The sequence below is a fragment of the Sorex fumeus genome, unplaced genomic scaffold (genome assembly GCF_029834395.1).
Source record: "Sorex fumeus unplaced genomic scaffold, SorFum_2.1 ptg000002l, whole genome shotgun sequence".
Taxonomy (NCBI): domain Eukaryota; kingdom Metazoa; phylum Chordata; class Mammalia; order Eulipotyphla; family Soricidae; genus Sorex; species Sorex fumeus.
In genome coordinates, this window is record NW_026606059.1 from 31,453,207 (window position 1) to 31,477,286 (window position 24,080).

The 24,080-nt window shown below is 38.4% G+C and overlaps 1 protein-coding gene across 1 annotated transcript in view; it reads left to right on the forward strand.

The window, feature by feature from the left end:
* The window catches only part of CPA6 (carboxypeptidase A6), a 287,513-nt gene that overhangs the window by 204,456 nt on the left and 58,977 nt on the right, over nt 1-24,080 (forward strand). The window contains exons 3-5 of the mRNA XM_056111478.1: nt 10,445-10,569; nt 19,332-19,446; nt 21,741-21,842. Of these exons, the coding sequence (XP_055967453.1) occupies nt 10,445-10,569; nt 19,332-19,446; nt 21,741-21,842 (342 nt within the window). The remainder of the gene's footprint in view (nt 1-10,444; nt 10,570-19,331; nt 19,447-21,740; nt 21,843-24,080) is intronic.

Sequence of the window (24,080 nt, forward strand, 5' to 3'; positions counted from 1 at the left end):
CAATTACACAAATGAAATACAACTAAAAGGTCTGTTTTTTACAGAGACTGGATCAGAAAAGTGTGTACTTCACAAGACCCAAAAACTCCATAAAATTAGTGCAAAGATGTATCATATTTTTACTGCAAAAAGATTCTTTTGAAATTTTTAATTATTTAAGAAATGCCTCTAATCACCGGGTACTACTTAAAGCACTTTTTGGTAGTCTGCCTGGCAAGCTACCCATGACATGTTCAATATGCCAAAACACCGTTACAACAAGTCTCGTGATGGAGACGTTACTGGGCCTGCTCAAGCAAATCAATGAACAACGGGGAGGACCGTGACCGTGAACAAACACTCATAACTGCATTTTATAACTGACAAAATAGAAATGCAGAGAGCTAATGTGGACTACCCAAAATCATAGTCACACAATTATTCGTGTTGAAATGGGATTCAAGCCCAGTCTGACTGTTGCTAAGGGTATTTTTGTTTGTATGTTTTCTTCTGAGCCAGCAGTTCTTTGCTTGGGGTCACTCCCAGCAGTGCTGAGGTGGTCATGCATGCCAGGGATTGAACGGAGGCCTCCCACATGCAAAGCAGACAAAATAACCCTTTAAACTATTTCCTAAATCCTAAAATTCTTGCTCTTGATCACAGCATTTTTTATAATTCCATAATAATAACAACAGAATATCTACTAATTTCTGGGGAGCTGGTTTTCTCTTTCAGCTTTCTGGTTCCCAGAGAGTGATCCATGCGTGTATGCATGTTTAGGAATTTCTTTACTGTTTGATTAGGTAAAGTGTCAGCTGGGATGGGTTTGCATTTGTCTCATTCCCTGCAGGCATTTTGTGGCAAAACCTATTGGGATTTCTTTGCAGAGAAATTGGTTTTGCTCATTCATTTATTTTTTAAGTTTTTGGGCCTCACCCAGCAGGGCTTGGGACAACTCTGGGTGGGACCAGGCAGTGCCCAAGCTCACACGTGAGGCTTCTGCATGCATAGCAGGAGCACGAGTTCCTCCCTGACTTGAGATGGATAGTTTCGGTTCCACATGGAACGATTTAGACCTTTAGCACAGCAGGTAGGGCGTTTGCCTTGCTCGGGGCCAACCCCAGTTGGATTCTTCCGCCCCTCCCGGAGAGCCCAGCAAGGTACAGAAAGTATCCCTCCCACACAGCAAAGCTTGGCAAGCTCCCCGTGAGGTACTCGATATGCCAAACGAAGTAACAAGAAGTCTCACAATGGAGACGTTACTGGGCCCTCTCAAGCAAACTGATGAAAACAGGAGGACAGTGCTACAGTGCTATTGTCAAATATTGAATAATGATAAAGTGTAATTATAACATTCATTTTGCACTTGAAAAAAATATTCCTCGATTCGTCGATTGCCTCAAGCAGGCCCCAATAACGTCTCCTTCGTCCTAGCCCTGAGATTTTTTAAAAAGTGTCATATTCAAGGCTCTTTCAGAGTTACGAGAATGAGACCCATCATTGTTACTGGTATTTGGCATATTGGGTACGCCACGGGAAGTTTGCCAGACTCTGCCGTGTGGGCAGGTTACATTCAGTAGCCTGCCAGTTTGTCCAAAAATAGGAATGAGATGATAAGATGCTTCCGGGAGTTGGGTTTTATAGTCTCTGAGTCTTGGCTGTTGATGGGATTACACGGCGCCAGGGGGTCAGTTGGTGGGTGTGACCCCCGCCTACTGGAATTTGGAGGATCTGGGTGGAGGATGCTCAACCCCGATCGTAGTAGGCTTGGAGATCTCAGCCCCGGGGTCCGCGTGGCTTTGTTCCTCTGCCGGTACCTTCCTTCATGTGTGCAGAGAGTGGTCTCAGCATGGTGGTGGCTGGTTCTGGAGGTCTTCGGCTGCCGGAGCCCTGGTCGGGGTGGGGAGGATAAAACTTAAATTGGATAAAACTTAAATCACACAGATTTAAATTAAATTGGATAAAACTTAGATTGGATAAAACTTAAATCACATAGATGATAAATAAAGGAAGCCTGGATTTCATCCTGGGGAGACTAAAGGGGCCGGCTTGGACTCCAGAATCCAGGGAATTAACTTCCACATTCCAGAGACTTTAAATACAGCTATCTTCTGTTTTGCTAAGAAAGTTTGCAGCTTTGTTCATATTACTGATTTATTTTTTGCAGTCTCCCTTCCTTACATAAATCTATAGGTTTCAATCTCTCCAACAAGGTGAAATTTAGCCATATACTTCATCTTATCCAGAAACATATTAAAATAGAATTATATCTTCTGCTTCCAGCTTTTCAAATAGCAATAATAATAACAAATAGCTGATACATTTTTGAGTTTTTACTCTGTGGCAAAAATCTCTGCTATGTGTTCTGTTATTCAAATCAATATTACAAAGACTATGACTGATTAAGTCTCTTCATAGCCCAGATTTTGAAATTAAAGTTCTGAAAACTTCAGTTACACAGGAAATGTTGCCAAAGTTAGCATTTTAGCTCCAAACCATTAGATTCCAAAGTCCAAATTCTTGTTCTTTATTTAAACCTCTGAAATCAAATGAGGCCATAAACAAATGGGAACAAACTACAGGCCTCAAAGGGCAGAAGCTCCTAAATGACCATCTTCCCTTGAAACACCAGATGGCTGTTTGCTCAAGACCTAGGTTGGTTGGCAAACAGCCTTAGGGCTATCCTAAAAGCATTGTTGCTGGTTTGCTTCATTTCAATGAAGTCAGCCAGCGTTTTGTTTCAGTCTGCTAATTGCTTATCCAGATATGATCAGGCCCTCAATGGGTTAAGTAGAAATTTTAAATACCTGTTTCTTAATGTTGTGTGGTCAAATAATCATTATAGCCTGGAAAGATCAAAATGTAGACCTCCTCCTCCTCCTCCTCCTCCTCCTCCTCCTCCTCCTCCTCCTCCTCCTCCAGTACCAGAAGACACTGTCATCAGGTATACACTGTTCACCCAATTGTCACTGTGTATCACTGGGGAATGTGATTTCGTCTCTATGAATTTGAGTCTTTTACTTCATTAAATGTTGCTATAATTAATTTCTATCTAAGGAGTTTATTTATAATATTAGCGTTCTTATAAAATGGATGGTGCTATCTAAATAAGTCGTTTTCACTTCTGACTTGATACAGGCATGTGGAAAATGTCCAGGTGACCTATTCAAGTACATTTTCTCAAAACTATTGCTGGAAAAAATGTTAATAATTCATTTTAGTTTTTCTTAATATTACAACAAAAAGTAGTGTCTGATTTTAAAAACTTGGTGTTGCTGCTATCTTCCTTCTGATCCACTGTTTTCTGATGATATTAATTCCCCAGAAAATCAACTGTGAGTTGTATCTCAGGATATTTTACTTCCGTGGAATTTTCCTATGATCAGGTATTTTTTTCTATAGAATGAGGATTCGATTTTATCATGTAATTCAGAAAATAGGACTTGTTTACTCACTTTCAGGTGTAATTCATATTACTTTAGGTTTCCATGGTCCTTAACCTCTGAAAACAGCATACTTTTCTCATCTCCACTGGCATTAAGGAATAACATCATACCTTAATATAAAAAAATTCTGCCCTAGTAATGGGCTTAAAGACCAAACTCCCAAAATGATTAGAAATCTAAAATATCTAACCTATAAGTAGAAGCAAAGATAACAACAGGTTTTTAATCTTCTAAAGGCAAGAATGTAGTAATTCCTATCTAAAAAAACAGGTCAATTAAAATATGAAAATATAAGAAATCAGAAAAATGTTTAACAGTGTTGATAAATGTAGATAGAAATTGAATTAGGTTGCTGTCAACTCTCCTCTTTAGAAACTTGAAAGATGTAGTTCAGTGCATCTACTGAGGACAGTTGGTTCAGTCCTGGATATATCCTTGCCCCAGGGCTGACAGATGGATCAATGACCTCTCAGGGTCCCTTCCAGCCCCACGCTTCTGTTTGACTTAACTGCTGGGCTAATAGGTTAGCTGAGTCAGAATTTACCCTTGCAATTTAGTGGAGCAGTCAGCTCCTTGAAAGAAAACAGGTACTTTGTTTCTCAAATAAATGCTTCTCTATCTTACTCAAGATTAAATTATACCATTATTATGGCACAATCTGCTTGTTGAGTAGAAGAAAAGCAAATTTATAATTCTCTCATTTATTTCCATAAGTCATAAAATATCTTTGAAGGATTAGAAGCAGGTGCTCAAACCCAGATCCTGCTCAGTGTGAGCCATGGGGTGGGTGGTTAAAGAATTTACATGATGGTTTAGGGAGAGTAAAGTCAGTTTATTCAAGGTCCACTAGCTAGACTGACGTAGAAGAGTCCTCCAGAGAGACTCATCTGTATTCTTTTTTTTTTTAGATTTTTTTATTAAAGTGCAATGATTTACAAATTATTCATAGTTGATTTGGAGGGGGTTGTTTTTGTCCTTTTTTTTTTTTTTGCTTTTTGGGTCACACCCAGGTATGCTCACGGTTCTGCACTCAGGAATTACTCCTGGCGGTGCCTGGGGGACCATATGGGGTGCTGGGGATTGAACTCCAGTCAGCTGCATGCAAGGCAACTGCCCTACTCACTGTATTATTGCTCCAGCCCCAGTAACTGAGTTTTAAACATACTATATTGCAGCACTGATTGCACACATACTCTTTTGACACCAGTAGTGTAAAGTTCCCTCCACCAATGTCCCAGGTTTCCTCCAATATGCTCCCACCTCCAGCCTGCCCCCTTGACAGGCACCGTCTAAGTTTGGTTGTTAAAATTTGGATCTCTTGACTTCAGTATTGTTAACTCTGTGGATTGGATATTTGGTTCTGCTGTTCCGTAACAGCACCTTTGTACCTGACTTCCCCTACCTGAACCTTGTTGCTTATCTGTCTCTTCTCCCCCTCCCTTCCACTCTTTCTTTTCTTCTCCTCACTATACACTGGGGCCAAAGTTGATCAGGGCACAAACGCTCCCTTTAAAACACTTCATTCCCTCATCCAGTTATTCTAAGTACCACACAAGTGATTTCATTCTGTGTTTATCTTTCTTCTTCACGCTTACTTCAGTTAACGTGATGTCTTCCAGTTCCATACACACTGCCATGAATTGCATGATTTCATCATTCCTCACAGCTGTGTAGTATTCCTTTATGTATACATACCACATGTTCATGACCCACTTAGCAGTCATTGAACATCTGGGTTGATTCTGATGCTTAGCTATTGTACTGAGTGCTGCAATAAATAATGGTGAGTGTACGTTCTTTTGAATGAGTGTTTTTCTGTCCTGTGACTAGATACCTAAAAGAGAATTGTTGAGTCATCTGGGATCTCAATTCTGAGTTCACTGAGTACTCTCCATACTGTCTTCCATTGGGGATGGACCAGACAACATTCCCACCAGCAGTGCATCGAAGTTCCTTTGCACAACATCCCCACCAGCTAATATTGTTCCCAGTATTTTTGATAAGTACCATTCTCACTGGTGTAAGATGACATCTAATTGTTGCCTTGATTTGCATTTCTGTAATAATAAGTTATGATAAGCATTTTCTCATGTGCCAATTGGTTATCCATTGATCTTCCTCCAAAAAGTGTTCTTTTCCTGTCCCTATTTTTTGATGGGGCATTGTTGTTTGTTGTTGTTGTTGATCTCTGTGAATACTTTATATATCCTATAATAGCAACACTTTTCTGATATATTGAGTGAGATTATTTTCTCCCACTTAGCTATATTTTCCTCAATGTAAATTTTCAAATTCAGGTTTGATTTCAAGGTCTTAGGGCATTTGCCTTGCGTGCAGCCAGCCTGGCCGAGCCGGGTTCAGTTCCTCCACCCCTCTCGGAGAACCTGGTAAGGTCCCGAGAGTATCTCACCCACACAGCAAAACCTGGCAAGCTACCCATGACGTATTCAATATGCCAAACACAGTAACAACAAGTCTCAAAAAAATGGAGACATTACTGGGCCTGCTTGAGCAAATTTATAAACAACGGGAGGACAGTGACAGTGATCCACTATGAGTGGCGTTTTGTGTAAGGTGTGCAATATGGATCTAGATTTAACATTTTTGCATGTGGTTATCCAATTTTCCCAACAGGCTATCTTTCACTTCATGCTCTCAGCTCCTTTGTCAAAATTAGCCATCATTAAATATATTGGTCGATCCTTGGATATTCTATTCTGACCATTGGTCAGAGAGGCTCTCTTTATTTCAGTGCCATGCTACTTTGATTACTATGGTTTTATAGCATAGATTCAAATTAGGTAGTGAGATGCTTCCCAGTTTTCTTGTTTTTCAGTATGGTTTTGGCTATGGTCTTTATGGTTCCACACAAACTTTATAATTGACTGTTTTAAGTCCTTGAAAAATGTTCTTTGGGTGATATGGTGCTGCCAGCAGGTCAATCTGTACCTGTGAGGCAAGTGCATCACTGATGGCACCTTCAGACTTCCAGATACCCCAAAATTGCTGCTGTGCCTTTGGCCAGACCCCAAAAACTTGGGGCAAAGTTTACCAAGAAAGTAAATGGCCAAAAGTTAGGTATGTGGGAGACACACCCACAAACCACCTCCGGCTCAGCTATATAATTGGAGGCAAGGCCTCTTTGGTTCCTGATGGAACTGCTTAATGGCCATGATCCCAGAGACTCAGAAACGAATCTCAGAACCCAGCAGCTTTAGGTAGAAATGCATCCGGTCCCTGCAGTAGGCTACCGGTGCTGGGCCAACCCAGGTGGGAATAGGTTTTGTGCCTTGGCCTGTTCCCCCTGGCGGCCCAGTGGCCGCTATCCTTCAGAGGCCACTGGATAGTCAGATTTGGGCCCCCAGTGACGAGACACACAGGGCCTCACGGGATGGGGGTGGAGCCGAGCTTGTCCTCCCCACCCCAACGAGACCCCAAGTCATCGCCCACAAACAGTCTCTCTGGCTCCTGATCAAGCTGCTTAATGGCCATGATCCCAGAGACTCAGAAACAAATCTGAAAACCCAGTGGCTTTTGGCAGAAATGCGTCCAGACCCCACAGTATGTTACTGTCGCCGAGCCACCCCAGGGAGGAATGGGGGGGGGGGGGGGTGTTGTCCCTCCGCCTGCTCCATCTTGGCGGCTTGGTGGCCGTCATTCTCTAGAGGCCATTGGACAGTCAGGCTTGGGCCCGCAGTGATGAAACTTGTTGGCGGGGGAGCCGGGCCTGTCCTCCCCACCCCAACGAGACCCCAAGCCATCGCCCATGAATGGCCTCTCTGGCTCCTCATCAAGCTGCTCAACAGCCATGATCCCAGAGACTCAGGAGCAGATCTAGAAACCCAGTGGCTTTTGGCAGAAATTCCTCCAGATTTAAGTATTAAAATTTCAGAATTTCAAAACCACATGGCCCTACTGCAGCCACGCGACATCATATGTTATTCATAACCAGCAATAGAACACAAATTGTCTACTGTTGCCTTTTCAGCAGATCTGAGTGTTGGGGTAAAATCTCAAATAATAATGGTGGGTCTGGTGTCAAAATATTGAATGTGATCAAAGTAGAGGGAGAGTAATGTGGAAATCATCTGCCCCATAGATAGGATAGGAGGGTGTGGGATGGGGGTATACTGGGGTTTTGGGTAGTGGAGAATGGGCACTGGTGAAGGTACAAGTGTTTCATTGTATGACCGAGACTTAGACCCAAAAGCTTTTTAACTGCTCTCACGGTGATTCAATAAATAAAATCATACAAAGTGAAAAAAAAAGAAAAATGTTCTTTGAATTTGTATAGGGATTGCATTGAATCTATATAGTAGTTTAAGTAAGATGGTTATTTTGACAGTGTTGATTCTTCCAACCCATGAGCATGGAATCCATTTCCTATAATCTTCAATTTCATTCTTGAGTGCTTTGAAATATGTTGGTATTGGTCTCTCATCTCTTTAAGTTGATTCCTAGGGACTTGATGATTTGAGCACATTTTAAATTGGATATACTCTTCGATCTCTTTCTCCTTTGATTCAGTATTTGTATATAGGCATGCAACCAATTTTTGTGTATTGACTTTATAACCAGCCACTTTTCTGTATTCTTAGGAGACACTTTTTATAGCATAATTCTGGACTGCTTCAAGAGACAAACTTCTGCTTTCTATGGATTATTTTGTCCTTAGAGGGGGCAAGCAGAAGACAAGTACCTGATGTGGGGGAGAAAGTGAATTATGTATAAAATATTCCAAGCCAATCACATATAAAGAATGAGAAATAATCCAATACAATTTAGATCAACTATAAAATTTCCTAAGCCAATCATATAAAGATAATAAAATTCACATGAAATAATTTAAGCTTATCCTGGAAAAGGAATATTATAGCCAGTTCTAGAAAAGCCAGTTCTAGAAATTTGGGTGGCTAAGATATAGAAAGTATGTCTTTCTGGGCCAAATTAATAAGCCAGGATTGCCTAGGCTAATTCTAGGAACAATTTGTGATGAAAAATGAAGTGATGGTGGGGCATCTCAAGCCTGCTGAGCACCCCTGATTAACTTAGCAAGGAGCTTCTCAGCCCATCAGGCCTTTGAAATTGGGACTTTTTTGTCGGGGGTTTGCTAGACCACTTCACTTTTGGTCATCTGAAGTTTTCTGACAGAAAAAAAGACACTAATACTTAAGTGACTAAGATAACTAGACCTTTTGATATAAGGATTTTTTTTTATACATTCTAATTTTTATTTTTCTTTTTGTGTGTGGGACAGACACACCAGCAGTGGGTGCGCAGGGCTTACTCCTGGCTGCACTCAGGGATCGCTGCTGGCGGTGTTCAGGGGACCAGGGTGCAGGGGATCGAAATGGGTCGGCCTGTATAAAGGAGGCACCCTCCCCGCAGTGTTAGCTCTCCCCTAGACTCGCCTCTGTATAAAGGGAAGGTGTGTCCCGCCTCGGTCCTGGCAGCTGCCCTCCTTAACCCCCCTTTCGGAGGCTAATCCCCCCCATGCCGGATTAACGCCCCCTTCCCAGGTTAATCCCCCCAACACCAGATCACGGTCCCGCCTTTGATAATAAGGATTTAGCAAAAATCAAGATCCTGCAACACACCAAGACTAGAAATGTAGGAAGAGAAGAATCCTAAACAGATCACAGAACCATTACTGTAAAGACAAACTGCTTCTAACTGAAAGTGTGGTTCCTGGTTTATGGAGAGGGTAGGGCTCCCCTCCCTCTCATCTGAGTTCCATATTTCTTTCCATGAATGTGAGGCTCCTAACAACATATGGAATATGATAGAGGCACCTCTGGAGACACTACAGTAAACCAGTCATGGCTGCTGCTTTCCTGAAAAACATGTGATCAGTATGTAGTGAATGTCCATGTACTATATAGGATCTACCCTCATACAACAAATGAAGATTGTGTTGCTAATACTCACATGGCAACATTCTAGGCAATTAGGATGAGTTGGTAACCAAATGCACAAATATTTTGTGCAAATGAAATTTTTATTATTGTAAAAGAGAAAATAATAACAAAAGAAGTCCAAGGTGCTCAAGAACTAGAGCACAAGACCGATGCTCATTGACAAGTCCTCCTCTGATAAGACATGATGGTTGAGAAAGAACTTGTAAAAGGTGTGTGTTGAGAAAGATGAAGGCACATGGAGTTTAAATTTTTGTTAAACTTGGTAGCTACTGGTAGTCGTTTAAAGTTCAACTTCAGGGCAAGGCAGAGCAATAGTATAGTGAGTAGGGTGCTTGCCTTGCACATGGCTAACCCGTATTCCATCCCTGTAACCCAAATGGTTCTCTGAGACTGCCAGAAGTGATTTCTGAGCACATAGCCAGATTAAGCCCTGAGAGGAAAGGATATGGCCCTTTCAAAAAATTTTAAATTCAACATGTGATAAAGTTATTGTTAAACATTTGGTAACCTTTTAAAATTGCCAAATGTTGTTACTCTATCACAATTAGCTTGTATAGTGGGAGAAAGGTCATTTATCTCTTGCATTTTTCTTTTATTCTTCAAGTATTTGTGTGATAAATAATTTTAAATATATCAAAGTGGTTATAATGTTTTTTATCTCATTTAACCTTGTGGCCTTAATTGGTTATTAAACTATTACTCATAAATTCTAATAAGATTCTTTTGGGGGTCGTGTGAGGAGCCATGCCTGGCAATGCTCAGGGCTTATCGCAGGCTCTGTGCTTAGGGGTCACTCCTAGCTATCCTCAGGGATCATATATGATGTCGAGATCAAACTTCAGTCAGCCTCAAATAAGTCAAGTGTCTTTAACTCCTGTGGGATCTAGGGCCCTCTAATCAGATTCTATATGTGTATAATATAGTCTAAACACCAAGTTGAAAGTAACATAAGAATTTTGTCATGATTTTCAGGCATTGAGTCTAATTGAAAAATGTGTTCGCTGTTATAACATGTGAGCAAGAAAATGTGCTTAACATTGTGACATGGATCTTTCCCTACCTACATTGAATATAAATTATAGGTTGGTTCCTGCACTATAGGTGGACCTGTGGCAGCCCAGCAGTATCTCCTATGTATCAGAGGGAACTGTTACTGATGTTCATATTGCCCAAAGTGGTTCCCGGACCCTGTTAGCCTTCTTACAGGAAACCAACATTCAGTACAAGTAAGCCATTCTTTTCACTTGCTTGATTCGTTTGCACTAAATTGAACTGAATGATGGTTGTGCTTGGGTTATTTAATGAGTGACTCTAAAAGTGTTTCAGGTACTATTTATTTTTCCACTGGGAAAACCAATATAACTGTGTTGCATCCAAGAAATCTTGTTAATATTATAAGGGAGAACAACTACATTAACATATTATTTCACCATTAAAACCGTGATCTGTGAAACCACAGAAGTTTTTCTGTGCGAGGTAAAAAGAGCAACTTGGTAATAGAAGGAATAGGAATAGGAAGTCAGAGATAGAAATAGAGTTCTGCATGAACTGTGTCAGCTAAGCATAGCATGACTCAAGGTTTTGTAGGCAGCAGGAACAATTGTAGAAAAGGGAAAAGGACACTTGGCATATGTGTACTGAACTGATAATTGCCAATGTTATTACTATGCAATGTGTGAATTTGAGAGTAGAAAGAAAAGATGCTACAGAGGCTAGGGAAAGCCAGATAGAGGAAATCCAATACACAATATTAGAAACTCAGACCTTATCCTGTGTGTCTTGTCAGACCATCAGAGAATGTTAGCAAAGAAGCCCCATGTAACTAGGGTGAAGGGTCAGTAAAAGAGACTCTGACAATAGTCCAGATAAGAGCAAGTGAGGCCATAGGTTACCAGGGAGGTATGATCAGGAGAATATTTTAAGAAATTGTTCAGAGGCAAAATTACTTGGACTGTGTATTCAATTGGATGTAGGTTTATTCAGTTGGATGTAGGTTAAAGAGGTCAAGAATGATAACTACAAGTCTTCTGACTTGAGTGACTAAGTAGACAAATTCAAACAGATTTGAATATTTGAATGATCTGTGTTTCAAAAGGAATAGTTGGCATGGTAATAATAGAGCAAGCAGAACATAATCACAGGAGTCAACAGAGAAAGAAAAGACTTTTCAGAGAGGAAATATAAATTGTGTCAAGTATTATGGTGATGCTCAACAAGAAAGGTTCCTTTAGATTTGGTAGGGAGACTGCATTGGAGAAAGGTGGAGATCTTTCTATATAGTCTTCAGGGGACTGAGGGCATCTCTCAGAGATACTCAGACAACCTAGGCTAGAAGATTCAATGCTCAAATCAGCAATACTCCTTGAGCATGATTGAAAGTGACTAATCTCAATTACCCCAATGGCTTATCAAACTCTTGATCTATTATAACTGGCACAAATATCCCTGATAGAACAAAGCCTGAGCTGACTGTGATTCTATGGGTCAATGGTTAGGGCCCTAGTATCTCTGAAAGCCTGCGGCCACGGGGTGCTAGGTGGCAGCAGTGCCAATCATTCCCTTATATACACAAATTTTGTCCTGCTAGAAAAATAGTTACAGCCTTATTTAAATATTTTGTGCTTTTTGCAGAAAGGTGTTTTATCCTTGCTTCTAGAACAGAGTCACAGCTGTGCATGAAACTATTGTTCCTTGAACACATTTTTGTCATTGCTATAGTGATAAAGGGCATGCTTTAATTCTCTGAATTTCTGACAGAAAAGAGCTTGACAATTATATCTATAGGTGCCAGATAACAGCCTACTTGCTTCATAAACTATTATTCAATAAAAAATATAAACCAGTTATTTTAACAAGTCACTATTTCCTGCCACTAAGTATAGGTTATGTAGAATTAGTCTAGAATAAAATATCACATATTATATCTCAAGAATAGAATCTTTAAAATGACTTTTAAATCAGTTATCCTTGAGAAGAACAATCATTTGAAATTATTCATTTTTGGTCCTCCCATGGGACCAGTAGGTAGAGATCATTTTAAATGGATTTTTTTTATTATAACCTGGGGTATTTTCAAAAGATTATCATTTACTCTGTACAACTTAGCATAATATAGAGTTAAAGTCATTTTTAAAGCAGGAATAATGTGACCCCATGTGTCTGATCCCTAGGTGATCACTCCCTCTCATGAAGTGACAGCTGATATGACTCATTCACTATAAAAATTCTATCATTTTAAAATATGTAAAAGTAGACAATGGCATTTTACAGTTTGAAACCAGTTCCCCCACCCTAAAAGCTTCAGGAGGTCATTTTGTACTAATGATGACATTACTTGGTTCTTAATAATTTTAATCACTATTATAAAGAAAGCATATAATCGGATAAGAACAATAATCTAAAGAATAATACTCTAAAAAGAACTAAGAAAAACATAACCATTACATAAATCATTAAGGGGACTCCATTGCACTTTTTTCCCTCACTAATCTGCTGGTTTCCAGTCAACTAGTCAACAAAGAAAACGGAACTAGACCTGCCACTTCATAATTACCTAAATTTTCAGGTTGGGCTCTTAAAAGCCTGTAGGAAGATACAGTCTGTTACTGAATGAAGATCCTGTGATCAAGGGCTAGACCTATGCTAACAAGGTTCCACACACTGGCTTAAAAACAGAAAGTCACTGTTTCAGAATATTGAAAAACTCAAACTCTGAAATCAAGGAGTCAGCAGGATGGATTCCTCCTGAGGGCCACAACCAGAAGTCTTCTCTCTTTTTATCTCTTCCTAGAGTCTTTCCTATGTGTGTGTTTTTGTATTCTAATCATCTCTCCTTTTTTTGAATATACCTGAACAAAAATAAATACTTAGTGATATTAACCACTAAAAATAAATAATTAGTGATATTAAGTATTTTTACATTGTTGTGCAACCATCAATACCATTTATTTCCAGAACTTTTTATCTTCCTATATTGAACTAATCTCCTTTGTGGGAAAGGGTAGAGGGTTGGGTGGTATTTGGGTCACAGAAGAAGGGCTCAGGGTTATTGCCAACAAATTGCTCATAGGTTGATCCTGGTGGTGCTTCAGGTACCATGTGGAAAGCACATGCATTAGCAATTTGAGCTGTCTTCCTAGACCTTATTTCCTCCTTTTTATAAGGACATCAGTCATACTGAATCAGGATATATCTTAGTGACCTCATCTTAATTATATCTAAAAGTACTCTCATTATGAGGTGCAGGGAGGGCGTTCAAATGTCAACAGATGAATTTGAAAGGGGACACAGTTCAAATCACACAAATGCCAAAACACAATGACTTGAATGAAATAGGTATTTACTTCTCTTTCACGGAAGTTGCAGCTATACCATTCCTGCTCCACTATTGTTACCGTAATTGCCTTTCACACTGTGGAGCAGGTGAGTAAACACTGGAGTGCTGAGCTGCCTCTCTCTGAGCAGTCATGGTTCTAACCAGAACATGACCAGAACAGCAACGAAGGAGACAGCCTCTGCCTTATTATTACTTGTTTAAGTAAGTAAAGGTCCTCCCGTTGATCGTCGATTTTCTCGAGCGGGCCCAGTAACGTCTCCATTGGAGACTTTGTTGTTACTGTGTCTGGCATATCGAATACTCTCGGTAGCTTGCCGGGCTCTCTGAGAGGGGCAGAGGAATCGAACTCGGGTCGGCCATGTTGGCTATGTGCAAGGCAGACGCCCTACCCGCTGTGCTATCGCTCGGGTACCCAGAACTCTAGATGCAAGAAAATCCAGTGCAAATTTTCCATTTCTAAGCCCTTACAGTACTCAAGATCCAAGCAGCCAGTAGAAATAAATGTTAAGTGAACAATTTTCAGCACAAATACTAAGGAAAAAGAAAGTATGGATCAGCCATGTTTGTGTATGTTCTCTTCCAAGTTTATTCTATTCAGAAATAGCACTAAAAGTCACGGATTTTCAAATTGTATTAGCCTAAATTGCTGGTTTTCAGATAGTTAGTGAAATTAATAATTCCTAATCCTGACACTGTTTGCGAGTCAGTTAAGTGAGTTTTTAAGGTGGACTGATAATGTATACATAAAAGTTCTAATGCAAAAAAAAAGAGAGAGAGAAGAAATTCTAGTGCAGCTTATTTCTTAAAGCTTACAAGTCACTCTAAACCAGGCCTTTTTGGAAATCACTGATCACGGTCACGGTCACGGTCCTCCCGTTGTTATCGATTTTCTCGAGCGGACCCAGTAACGTCTCCATCGTGAGACTTGTTACTGTGTTTGGCACATCGAATACATCACGGGTAGCTTGCCAGGCTTTGCCGTGCGGGCTAGATACTCTCAGTAGCGTGCCAGGCTCTCCAAGAGGGGCGGAGGAAATCACTGATATAAAGAAATAAATATAGCCAAATTCAAAATATAGCTCTATTTAGGACACTTGAGGATTTTCTTTCTGAAAAGAAAACTAAGTAGTTTAAGACTTTATTTATCAAATAAAGAAAATCAGCCAGAGTAGTTCCATACAACCTCACACTGAAAGCTTTCTAATTTCTTAATTTGGTGAAAACACTAGCAAATACCTAGACACCATTATATATCAAATAGACAGACAATACTAGATGTTATTGTTTTAGAATTGTTTCAACAATTTTCTTACTGAAAAGTTCTTTATGTCAATAGTAATATGTCATTTAATAATAAATGATAAATAACATAACCAGTTTAGCATATTTGTTGTATTGAACCTCCTGAGAAAACATTAGCTTTGTAAAGGGAGGCATAATAATTCACTAAGAAACAGCAAACAGATGTATCAGCATTAAAATTTTAGAACGCTGAAAGATAAATGTCAGAGACTGCTCTTATCTTGAGTGGAAATAAGTGATTTACTCTTGATTATGTTTAATAAGTCTGTCCTCTTATTGATCTGCAAAAGCAATATATTGCAGCTAGATTTTATAAATATAATTTAAGATGTTTAAATATTTTGAAAACTTTATTTTGTTTCCATGTTTTTTGGTGTTTTATTTTTTGGTTGTTTTGGGGGGGCACACCCAGTGGTTCTCAGGGGCTATTCCTGATCTGTACAATCTCCACAGTCCTATTTTTATCTTTATAAACTTAGAACTCAGAAGATTTGTATAAATAATAGGTTTTGGCAAAAAAAAAAAATTTCCCTTACTTTCCAGGGACAGGGAAAAGTAAATAAATGAGTAGATGTCCCAGGTGAGGTTTAAAAAAAAAATCTGGGGCTTGCCTCTTTTAACTTGAAGATGTTGATAGTTTATAACTACTTCAATTTTACTAAAACTTTCACTGTTCTTGACCTGCTCAGATAGTTTTGCAATGCAGGAAGCTTGGATATTGACATAGAGATTCACTTGCTTCTTAGGGAAGACAATATCATAAAGCTAGATCTTATAAATCTGCACTTCTTTTCTCAAGGTAAGAAAGGACCTATTAATATAGATTGTGTTCTGATTCAGCACATAACACACCACTCATAATTTTAGTGACCATATGCAGCTACACATGTAAATTTATGCCACCCACCTTTTCTTGATATTTAATTTGCTTCTAGCTTTAAAGTTAAAAATTGAATAAAAGGAACAGTAAGCAGATGATTCATCTTTGTCTAAGTACTTTGCCCTGGTGGACACTTGATAAATAACAAATGAGTAAATTGTTTAAAATATCCTATAATCTACATTACCCAATGGAAATCTATTTAATTAATGACCAAAAAGGTATCTTAGGTAATTCAGAGTAATTTTTTTAAATGTTATGACTTATATAGATCAGCTTTGAAAGTCATTTAAAGATAGCATTTACATATATTTTTCCACTGAAGTAACATTGTATCATAACATACATCATTGAAAAGCAGCATGTGTATACATTACATTAAACTCATCATTGAGGGTTCATCTGACTTTCATCATAAATTTGTCCCCTCGTCTGATTTATCTCTCTTCCCTTAGTGACTACTAATTGGTCTTATTAAAAGTTGGTTTGGGGAGCCAAGGAAATAGCTCCCATTTAGGGATGCATGCCTGGAATATACAGGGAACTGAATTTGATCCCCAGCTCTGAATGATCCTCAAGCATCATTGGTTATGGCCCACAAGAGCCACCACGTTATTGTACACCTCTTCTATGGAACCATTTGACCCACTTAGCTGAGTATTTTCAGGAGTTTCTCCCAGAACCCCTGAGAACTACTTTGGAGACCCCCCAAAAGTTAATTTTTGTTCATATGTTTTTCTATTTATCACATATAAATAAAATTATATGTGCTGACTTTCTCCATCTGACTTAATTCACTAAACATAATGCTTTCTAGAAACACTCATGTTATTACTAGTGACAGGATTTCTCTTTTCATATAGTTGAACAGTATTCTGTTGTATATATATATATATATATATATATATATATATATATATATACCACATTCTCTTTTTCCATTCATCAATCAATGACCAATTAGATTATTTCCTATTCTTGGCCATTGTACAAAATCTGCAATAGACTGAGAATGCATATATCTCATTTAAATTACTCTTTATCTATTTGGGGGTAAATATCAAACACGTGAGATAACTAGATCTAATAGAATTTTTATGTTTAGTTGTTTTTTTTTGCAGGAAACTTTGTACCTATTTATTTACAATATAAATTTCAATGTATAAATTTCCTCCTCTCTGCATTTTCTCCAACACTTGCTGCTTCTTTTACATAACAATCATTCTCACAGGTGTGAGATAATATCTCATATTATGTTTTTATCTGCAACTATCTAATTATATAATATATGATAATACGCTATCAGCTCTTATTTATCAGTTCTTATTATCATAAGTTATATAATTAGAGCGCTCATATGTTATATGATAATTAGAGCTGATAAATATTTTTATGTTCTTCTTGTACATCTGTATGTCTTTGAAGAAGTGTCTATTCAAATACTCTTTCCATTTTTAATCATATATTTAATTGTTGAGTTCTATATATTTTAGATATCAACCCCTTATCATATGTATGATGTGGAAAATCCTCTCCCACTGAATATGTTTTAACAGTTGATCTAAGTTTGTTTCCCTGCAGAAGTTCCTTTACCATCATTTATTTGGTTATTTTCATTTCCATTGGAACTAAGCTCCCAAATGCATTAGTCACAGAGCATATTACCTTTGTTTTCTTCTATGTGTTTTTATGGGTTGAGGTCTTACACCCAAGGCTTTAATCTATTGTGACTTAATTTTTGTTTATTATGATACTAGATAATAATCTAGTTTTATTTTTCCACATGTTGTTATCCAGGTTATTTTAAAAATAATAAATGGTACACACACATTATAGAACAGCGGGTAGGGCGTTCGCCTTACAAGCGGCCAACATGGCCGACCCGAGTTCGATTCCTCCGCCCCTCTCGGAGAGCCCGGCAAGCTACCGAGAGTATTCGATATGCCAGACACAGTAACAACAAAGTCTCCAATGGAGACGTTACTGGGCCCGCTCGAGCAAATCGACGATCAACGGGAGGGCCTTTACCTTTACCTTTACCTTACATTGCATTGCAAGATCCACTGTCAGAAGATAATTTTCCATTTATGTGTGGTTTTTTTCTCTGGACTCAGATTTGCATTGATACATGTGTCTGGTTTTCTGGACTACTATGCTGTATTAATTACTGTTCGTTTATAATAGTTTGAAGTCAGAGACTCTGGTGCTTCATTTTTGTGCTCGGGAATATTTTTTAATCAGGAGTATTTTCTTAGTTGGACTCTTTCTTTTTTATGGTTCCAAATAAATTCCAAGATTTTAAAAATCTCTTTCTGTGAATAATTGTGTTGGTATTTTTCTAGATATAGTATTAAATTTGCATATTTGCTTCAGGTCATGTAGCCATTTTAACATTAATTCTTCCTCACCTTGTTCCTCAGCCTCATTTTTTAAACACGTGCAATTTGATTAGCAGAACTTGACTTTTCTTGACACTCTTGATACTGATAGGCAATGATATAACTTCTCTTGGCTCTAGTATTTTTCCAGTTTTCTCCTGAGAATAGGAGAAAACCTTTTTTTCCCCTCACCTGTCTTTTAAGTCAATATGCAAGATAAAGACATAAGAAAATGTGGTAGTGTTGAATGGGATAGAACAGATAAAAGCAGCTAGAATGGAGGAAATAGTAAGGAAGTGGAGAAAATTGTTTTGTTCTAGTTTTTGTAACATCACATTAGACATAGAATCTAAAGACTAGAATGTGGGTTGATAGTCAAGTTTAAATTCTTTCTGTACTCACTATCAAAGTGACATTGGCCATTTTGAAGTTAATTTTTCCCAATTTTTCTAATGGAGATAACAAAAGCTTCACCATATGATTATTAACTAAGTTTATATATGTGGGGGAAAAAAACCCAGATAAATGCCCAGCTCCTGAGAGGCACTCAATGGTGAAAGTTCCTACCCATGATTTAGCTCTTAAAACAGCTCAATGAATGGTAATTGTTATCACTATTATAATCATTTGGAACACCTGCTAATAATTATATATTTATTTCCCATTTATTGAACAGTATTTATTACCTGTAAAAGAACATTTTTCCTAATATTTGATATTTTTAGGTCTACCCATCTCCTCGGGCTGGAGTGATAGCACAGCGGTAGGGCGTTTGCCTTGCGCGCAGCTGGGTTCGATTCCTCTGCCCCTCTCAGAGAGCCCAGCAAGCTACCGAGAGTATCTCGCCCACATGGCAAAGCCTGGCAAGCTACCCATGACGTATTCAATATGCCAAACACAGTAACAACAAATCTCACGATGGAGACGTTACTGGGCCCGCTCGAGCAAATCGATGAACAACGGGAGGACCGTGACCATGACCCATCTCCTTCTGTCCTTTTCCTAGATATAATCTATTTATTGCTTTGATATAATACATGATTTTTATTTTACCTTAATTTGATTTTATCACATCTGTCATTTCAAATTCAGGATCCTCATTGAAGATCTTCAGAAAGTACTGGAAAATGGGAGCAGTTTGCAAACCCAAAGAAATCGAAGATCCCTCTCTGCATATAATTATGAAGTTTATCACTCTTTGGAAGAAGTATGTAATCAAAAGAGCATGTATTTTTTTAACAAGTACATCTTTATCATTCGGATGTAAGTTCTAAAAAAAAAACAGAAAGAGAGAGAAAAGAATTACGTAAAGAATATATTTATATACATATATATGTATATATACATACAGAGAGAGTTCATTCCTATATTGCCCAGGCATGTCATTTTAGTCATGTCATCTCTTTCATTAAGCCTTCTAAAGCTACATAAAATTAGAAAAATAATTTCAATTTCACCTGTTTGCTTAATCTGGACCTACAAAGGCCTTTGGAAGTATAGGGAATGTTGTAGTTTTAGTAATAAATACCTTAGCTAAAAAGCCATAGATGGGGCAAGAGAGACAGAACAGCAGTTAGGGAACTTGCCTTGCATGTGGCTGATCAGGTTTGATCCTTGCCATATGGTTCACCAAATCCTGTTAGGAGTGACCCTTAAGCACAGAGGCAAGAGTAAGCCTTTAGGACTGTGGGTGTGTCCAATTCTTTTTTTTAAAGGCCATAGAAGATCCCCATGCTAGCCAGATGATTTAGTTGAGAGGTGAGCAAACTCTGAGGATTTTCACGTGGTCTCATCAGAGTTGAATCCTCCCAAAAGCCAACTCTCTTTGTGCCACCAGACCTATATTATTCCACTGTTTTGTTCTAACTAGAAAACCCAGTAACCTCATCACTTCCTTAACTGTTCACATGGAAATAGTTATTCTTCAAATCATAGGTTATGCAAGAAGATAATTGTTTCTGCTCTCTCCAACTGAATCAGAACTCCCAACCCCCAATCATTCCCATAATACCTGCACCTATGCATTCTACATTCATGGAGTACATGTCATAATTTTAATTATAAAACTATATGACTATTTGATTATTGCTTTCCCTTCTAGTAACTGCAAATTCCTTAAAGATAAACTATTCTGTCTTGTTTACCACTATTCTCCAGAGTGACAAGCATATAAAGGCTTCCAAGTAGAGGGTTAACAGAGAGTATATTAATGAGCACGTACATTTTCCAGTCTTGCCATGAATTCATCAAAAGAATCACACATAGGATTAATGAGGTCTATTACATTCTTACGAGAATTTTTTGTTTCCTGAGTAATGACATTTCTTTCAAAATTATTTCTACCTATTCCATGTCTCAACTTATGTCAGAAGCCCAAAATTGAAAACAATGTAAAGGTTTTAGTTAACTTGGCACATAGAAGTGCTGCTACTAACATGCTCAAGAAAATTTTAAAAATTTTAATTGTATCTATATAAATTATGATTATATTGATGATAGGACCAAAAAAAGAAAAAATATACACACTTTCCAAATTCTATTTTTTCAGCCTACTCGTTCACAGCATGGAAGAGTGGTTACCTTTTCTGTGTCTTTCTACTCCATATAGGGTTTTTTTTTCATATAGGGTTTTAAAATCAGAAATGTTATTCATTTTTCTTTCTAAGTGTCCTTATTCATCCATTGCAAATATAACTTCTGATAACAGATAAGTGTTTATGAATGGATCAATGCTAAATGTAGACTACCTAGTGGGGAAATTCTTCTGAATTTGTCATCTAATGTGTGGTTTGGCAGAATAACCTTTAAAAGCAAAAAATAATAGTGATTCTTTTCTTAACATCTCCTGTTCAATGGCAAATTATAATATGTGATATTTTAGTGCATACTTTTCAAGTGGTCTGAATGCTTTTTTCTAAAGATGATTTATTTTATTTTTTATGTACCTGGAAGAAAGGAAATAAATTTTTATTCTCAAAAGTAATCCAAATATATAAATTAATTTTCTGAAAAAACTTTGGCATCAACATATTCATGATAAATAGTGTAAAATGCACTTGCTTTGAGTAAAGAGCAGTATAAGGATTCAAAACTAGCATTTGGCAGAAAAAATATAAATTTAAGTATCGCACTGTTGCACTGTCCTCCTGTTGTTCATCGATTTGCTCGAGCAGGCACCAGTAACATCTCCATCGTGAGACTAGTTGTTACTGTTTTTGGCATAGCGAATACGCCACGGGGAGCTTGCCAGGCTCTGCCATGCGGAAGGGTTACTCTCAGTAGCTTGACTGGCTCTCCGAGAGGGATGGAGGAATCGAATCCAGGTCGGCCGCGAGCAAGGCAAACGTCCTACAGTTGTGCTAAAATATTTGTTCAATTTATGCTTTTTGTAATCTCTTTGTATTTAAAGATATACTTCTATTGCCTTTGTTGTTAGCTTTTATTCTCTAAAAGTTACATAATTATGGTAGTCTGACATGGTTTTCATTTATTTCCTTTTAGATTCAAAATTGGATGCATCATCTGAATAAAACTCATTCAGCACTCATTCACATGTTCTCTATTGGAAAATCATATGAGGGAAGACCTCTTTTTGTTTTAAAGGTAAAAGTAATAGGTTACTAACTAAATATTTACTAGACTTTATATTTTTTCAACATTGATTTATGTGCTGAAGAAACAATGTCTTTTCCAGTTAATCCCAAAATCTTATATTAATATCTTCAGATAATTTAAGAAATATACACCCTTAGGGTTTTAAAATATGCTTAAGTTTTTTTCATTAGATGTTCCAGAAAATTCCATTTACCATATTTAGTTATTGAAGTACATCTTCAAATGGCATTCAGAGTGAAATGTGGGTTGTTAATACTTGGGATGAACCAATACAAAACTATGTAAACATATAAGAAGATAAATCACATTCAACCTTTCAGTATCAATATTGCAATCCACGATGCCCACAAGGAGAGAGAGAGAGAGAGAGAGAGAGAGAGAGAGAGAGAGAGAGAGAGAGAGAGAGAGAAGAAAAGTGCCTGCCATAGAGGCAGGCAGAGGAGGGGAGGGGGGAGATGGGAGGGAACCTGGGGACACTAGTGCTAAGAAATTTATGCTGGTGGAGGGATGGATGTTGGAATACTGTATGACTGAAATCCAATCATGAACAGCTTTGTAATGCTGTATCCCACATTGATCCATGATCTCTTTAGCTACTGATGCTCCATCCCTTCTCAGACAAACAGCAAAAAAGACTTACCTATGAAGTATCTCTACTGCTTTATCTCTCATTTACACGCTGACTTTTGCTCCCAGAATGTCTTTAAAACTTCTTACCACAATCAACAATGGCTGAATAGATTTTCTTCCAGTCTTCCTGACCATTCCCTCCTCCCCTGTTCCTCTTCTCTAGCCCCTGCCTTAGGTACTGGAAATGGCAAGTCTCGTTTCTGATCTACTCTTTTCTCTCTAAAGGTAAAGGTAAAGGTAAAGGCCCTCCCGTTGATCGTCGATTTGCTCGAGCGGGCCCAGTAACGTCTCCATTGGAGACTTTCTTTTCTCTCTAGATGGTTATATTCATCCTATGACTTCAACAATCATTTAAAACTGTTCCAGTCCACAGAATTAACTCTTGATCCTTAAGTGTACATACTATTGCCTACTTGACATTTCTACCTGGATACTTGTAGAAGCACCTCAGACGCAGAATAACACTTCTATGCTCAAGTCCCAGACCTGTATCATCCTAAAGTCTCTCCTTTACTTAACAGTTTATTTTAAACCTGCCATCAAGAACTGACAATTTTTCTAAGTATCTTTTGAATTCAGCTCAGTTTCTTTATTTTCCCTCACTGTCATTGCCCCAGTTTGACTCTAGATTCATTGTCTCTGCCTTTACTGAATGTCCTAAGTATTAAACAGTTTTTCAAATTCCCATAAACTACCCTCTCACCCTTTAAACCAGTGTTGTTATAGATTTTTTTACTTTTTGTATACCTGTAGATTGACACTTTTCCTGTATACGAGTTCACAGACCAGCATTTATAACCAAGGTGCTAGACCAGTGGTTTTCAGCCTTTATACCTATGAACAAACTAGCGCGAGTTGTGAGCTGATTGTTGAAGAACACTTTTTTCTTTCTTGTTTCTTGGACCACACCCAGTGAGGCTTAGGGTTTACTCCTGGCTCTGCACTCAAGGATCACTCCTGACAGGGCTCAGGGAACCATATGTGGTGCTAGGGATCAAATCCAGCTGGGGATCAAATCGGGTTGGCCGCCTGCAAGGCTAGTGCCCTACCCTCTGGGCTTTTGCTTTGGTTCCATGAAGGCCACTTTTTTAATCATCCTCTACCCTAATGTTAGTGTGGAGTTAGTGTGGGTTCATGCTCCTCCCAGCCCATATGCCCATAGCTACCCCACCCCATTTTACAGACACACACACACACACACACACACACACACACACACACACGCACACACACACACACACACAAAACAAAGTGGGTTTTTATATACACTCTTAGTGTATATGCATTTTATGTGTTGAATGCTCCTCTATTCAGTTTCAGATGCCTTTCTTCACCTGCATAAATAGCACCTCAGAAACATAGGTTCAGATTCTCCAAGTTTCTGGTGCCTTCTTCCAACCTGATTGTCAGGCAAGCCTCAATTCTTGCTCTGCTACTCAACACTCCTCTTCTGAAAATTCTTCTCTTATTTTCCCAGTCAATTATGCATAGCATACCCATGTTTCCAAAGGAACTTGTGTACATTCACATTCCAGTAGTTGGTTGCTCACACATCTACTCTCCCACTAGCATATGAATTCCTTTTCTTTTACCCTT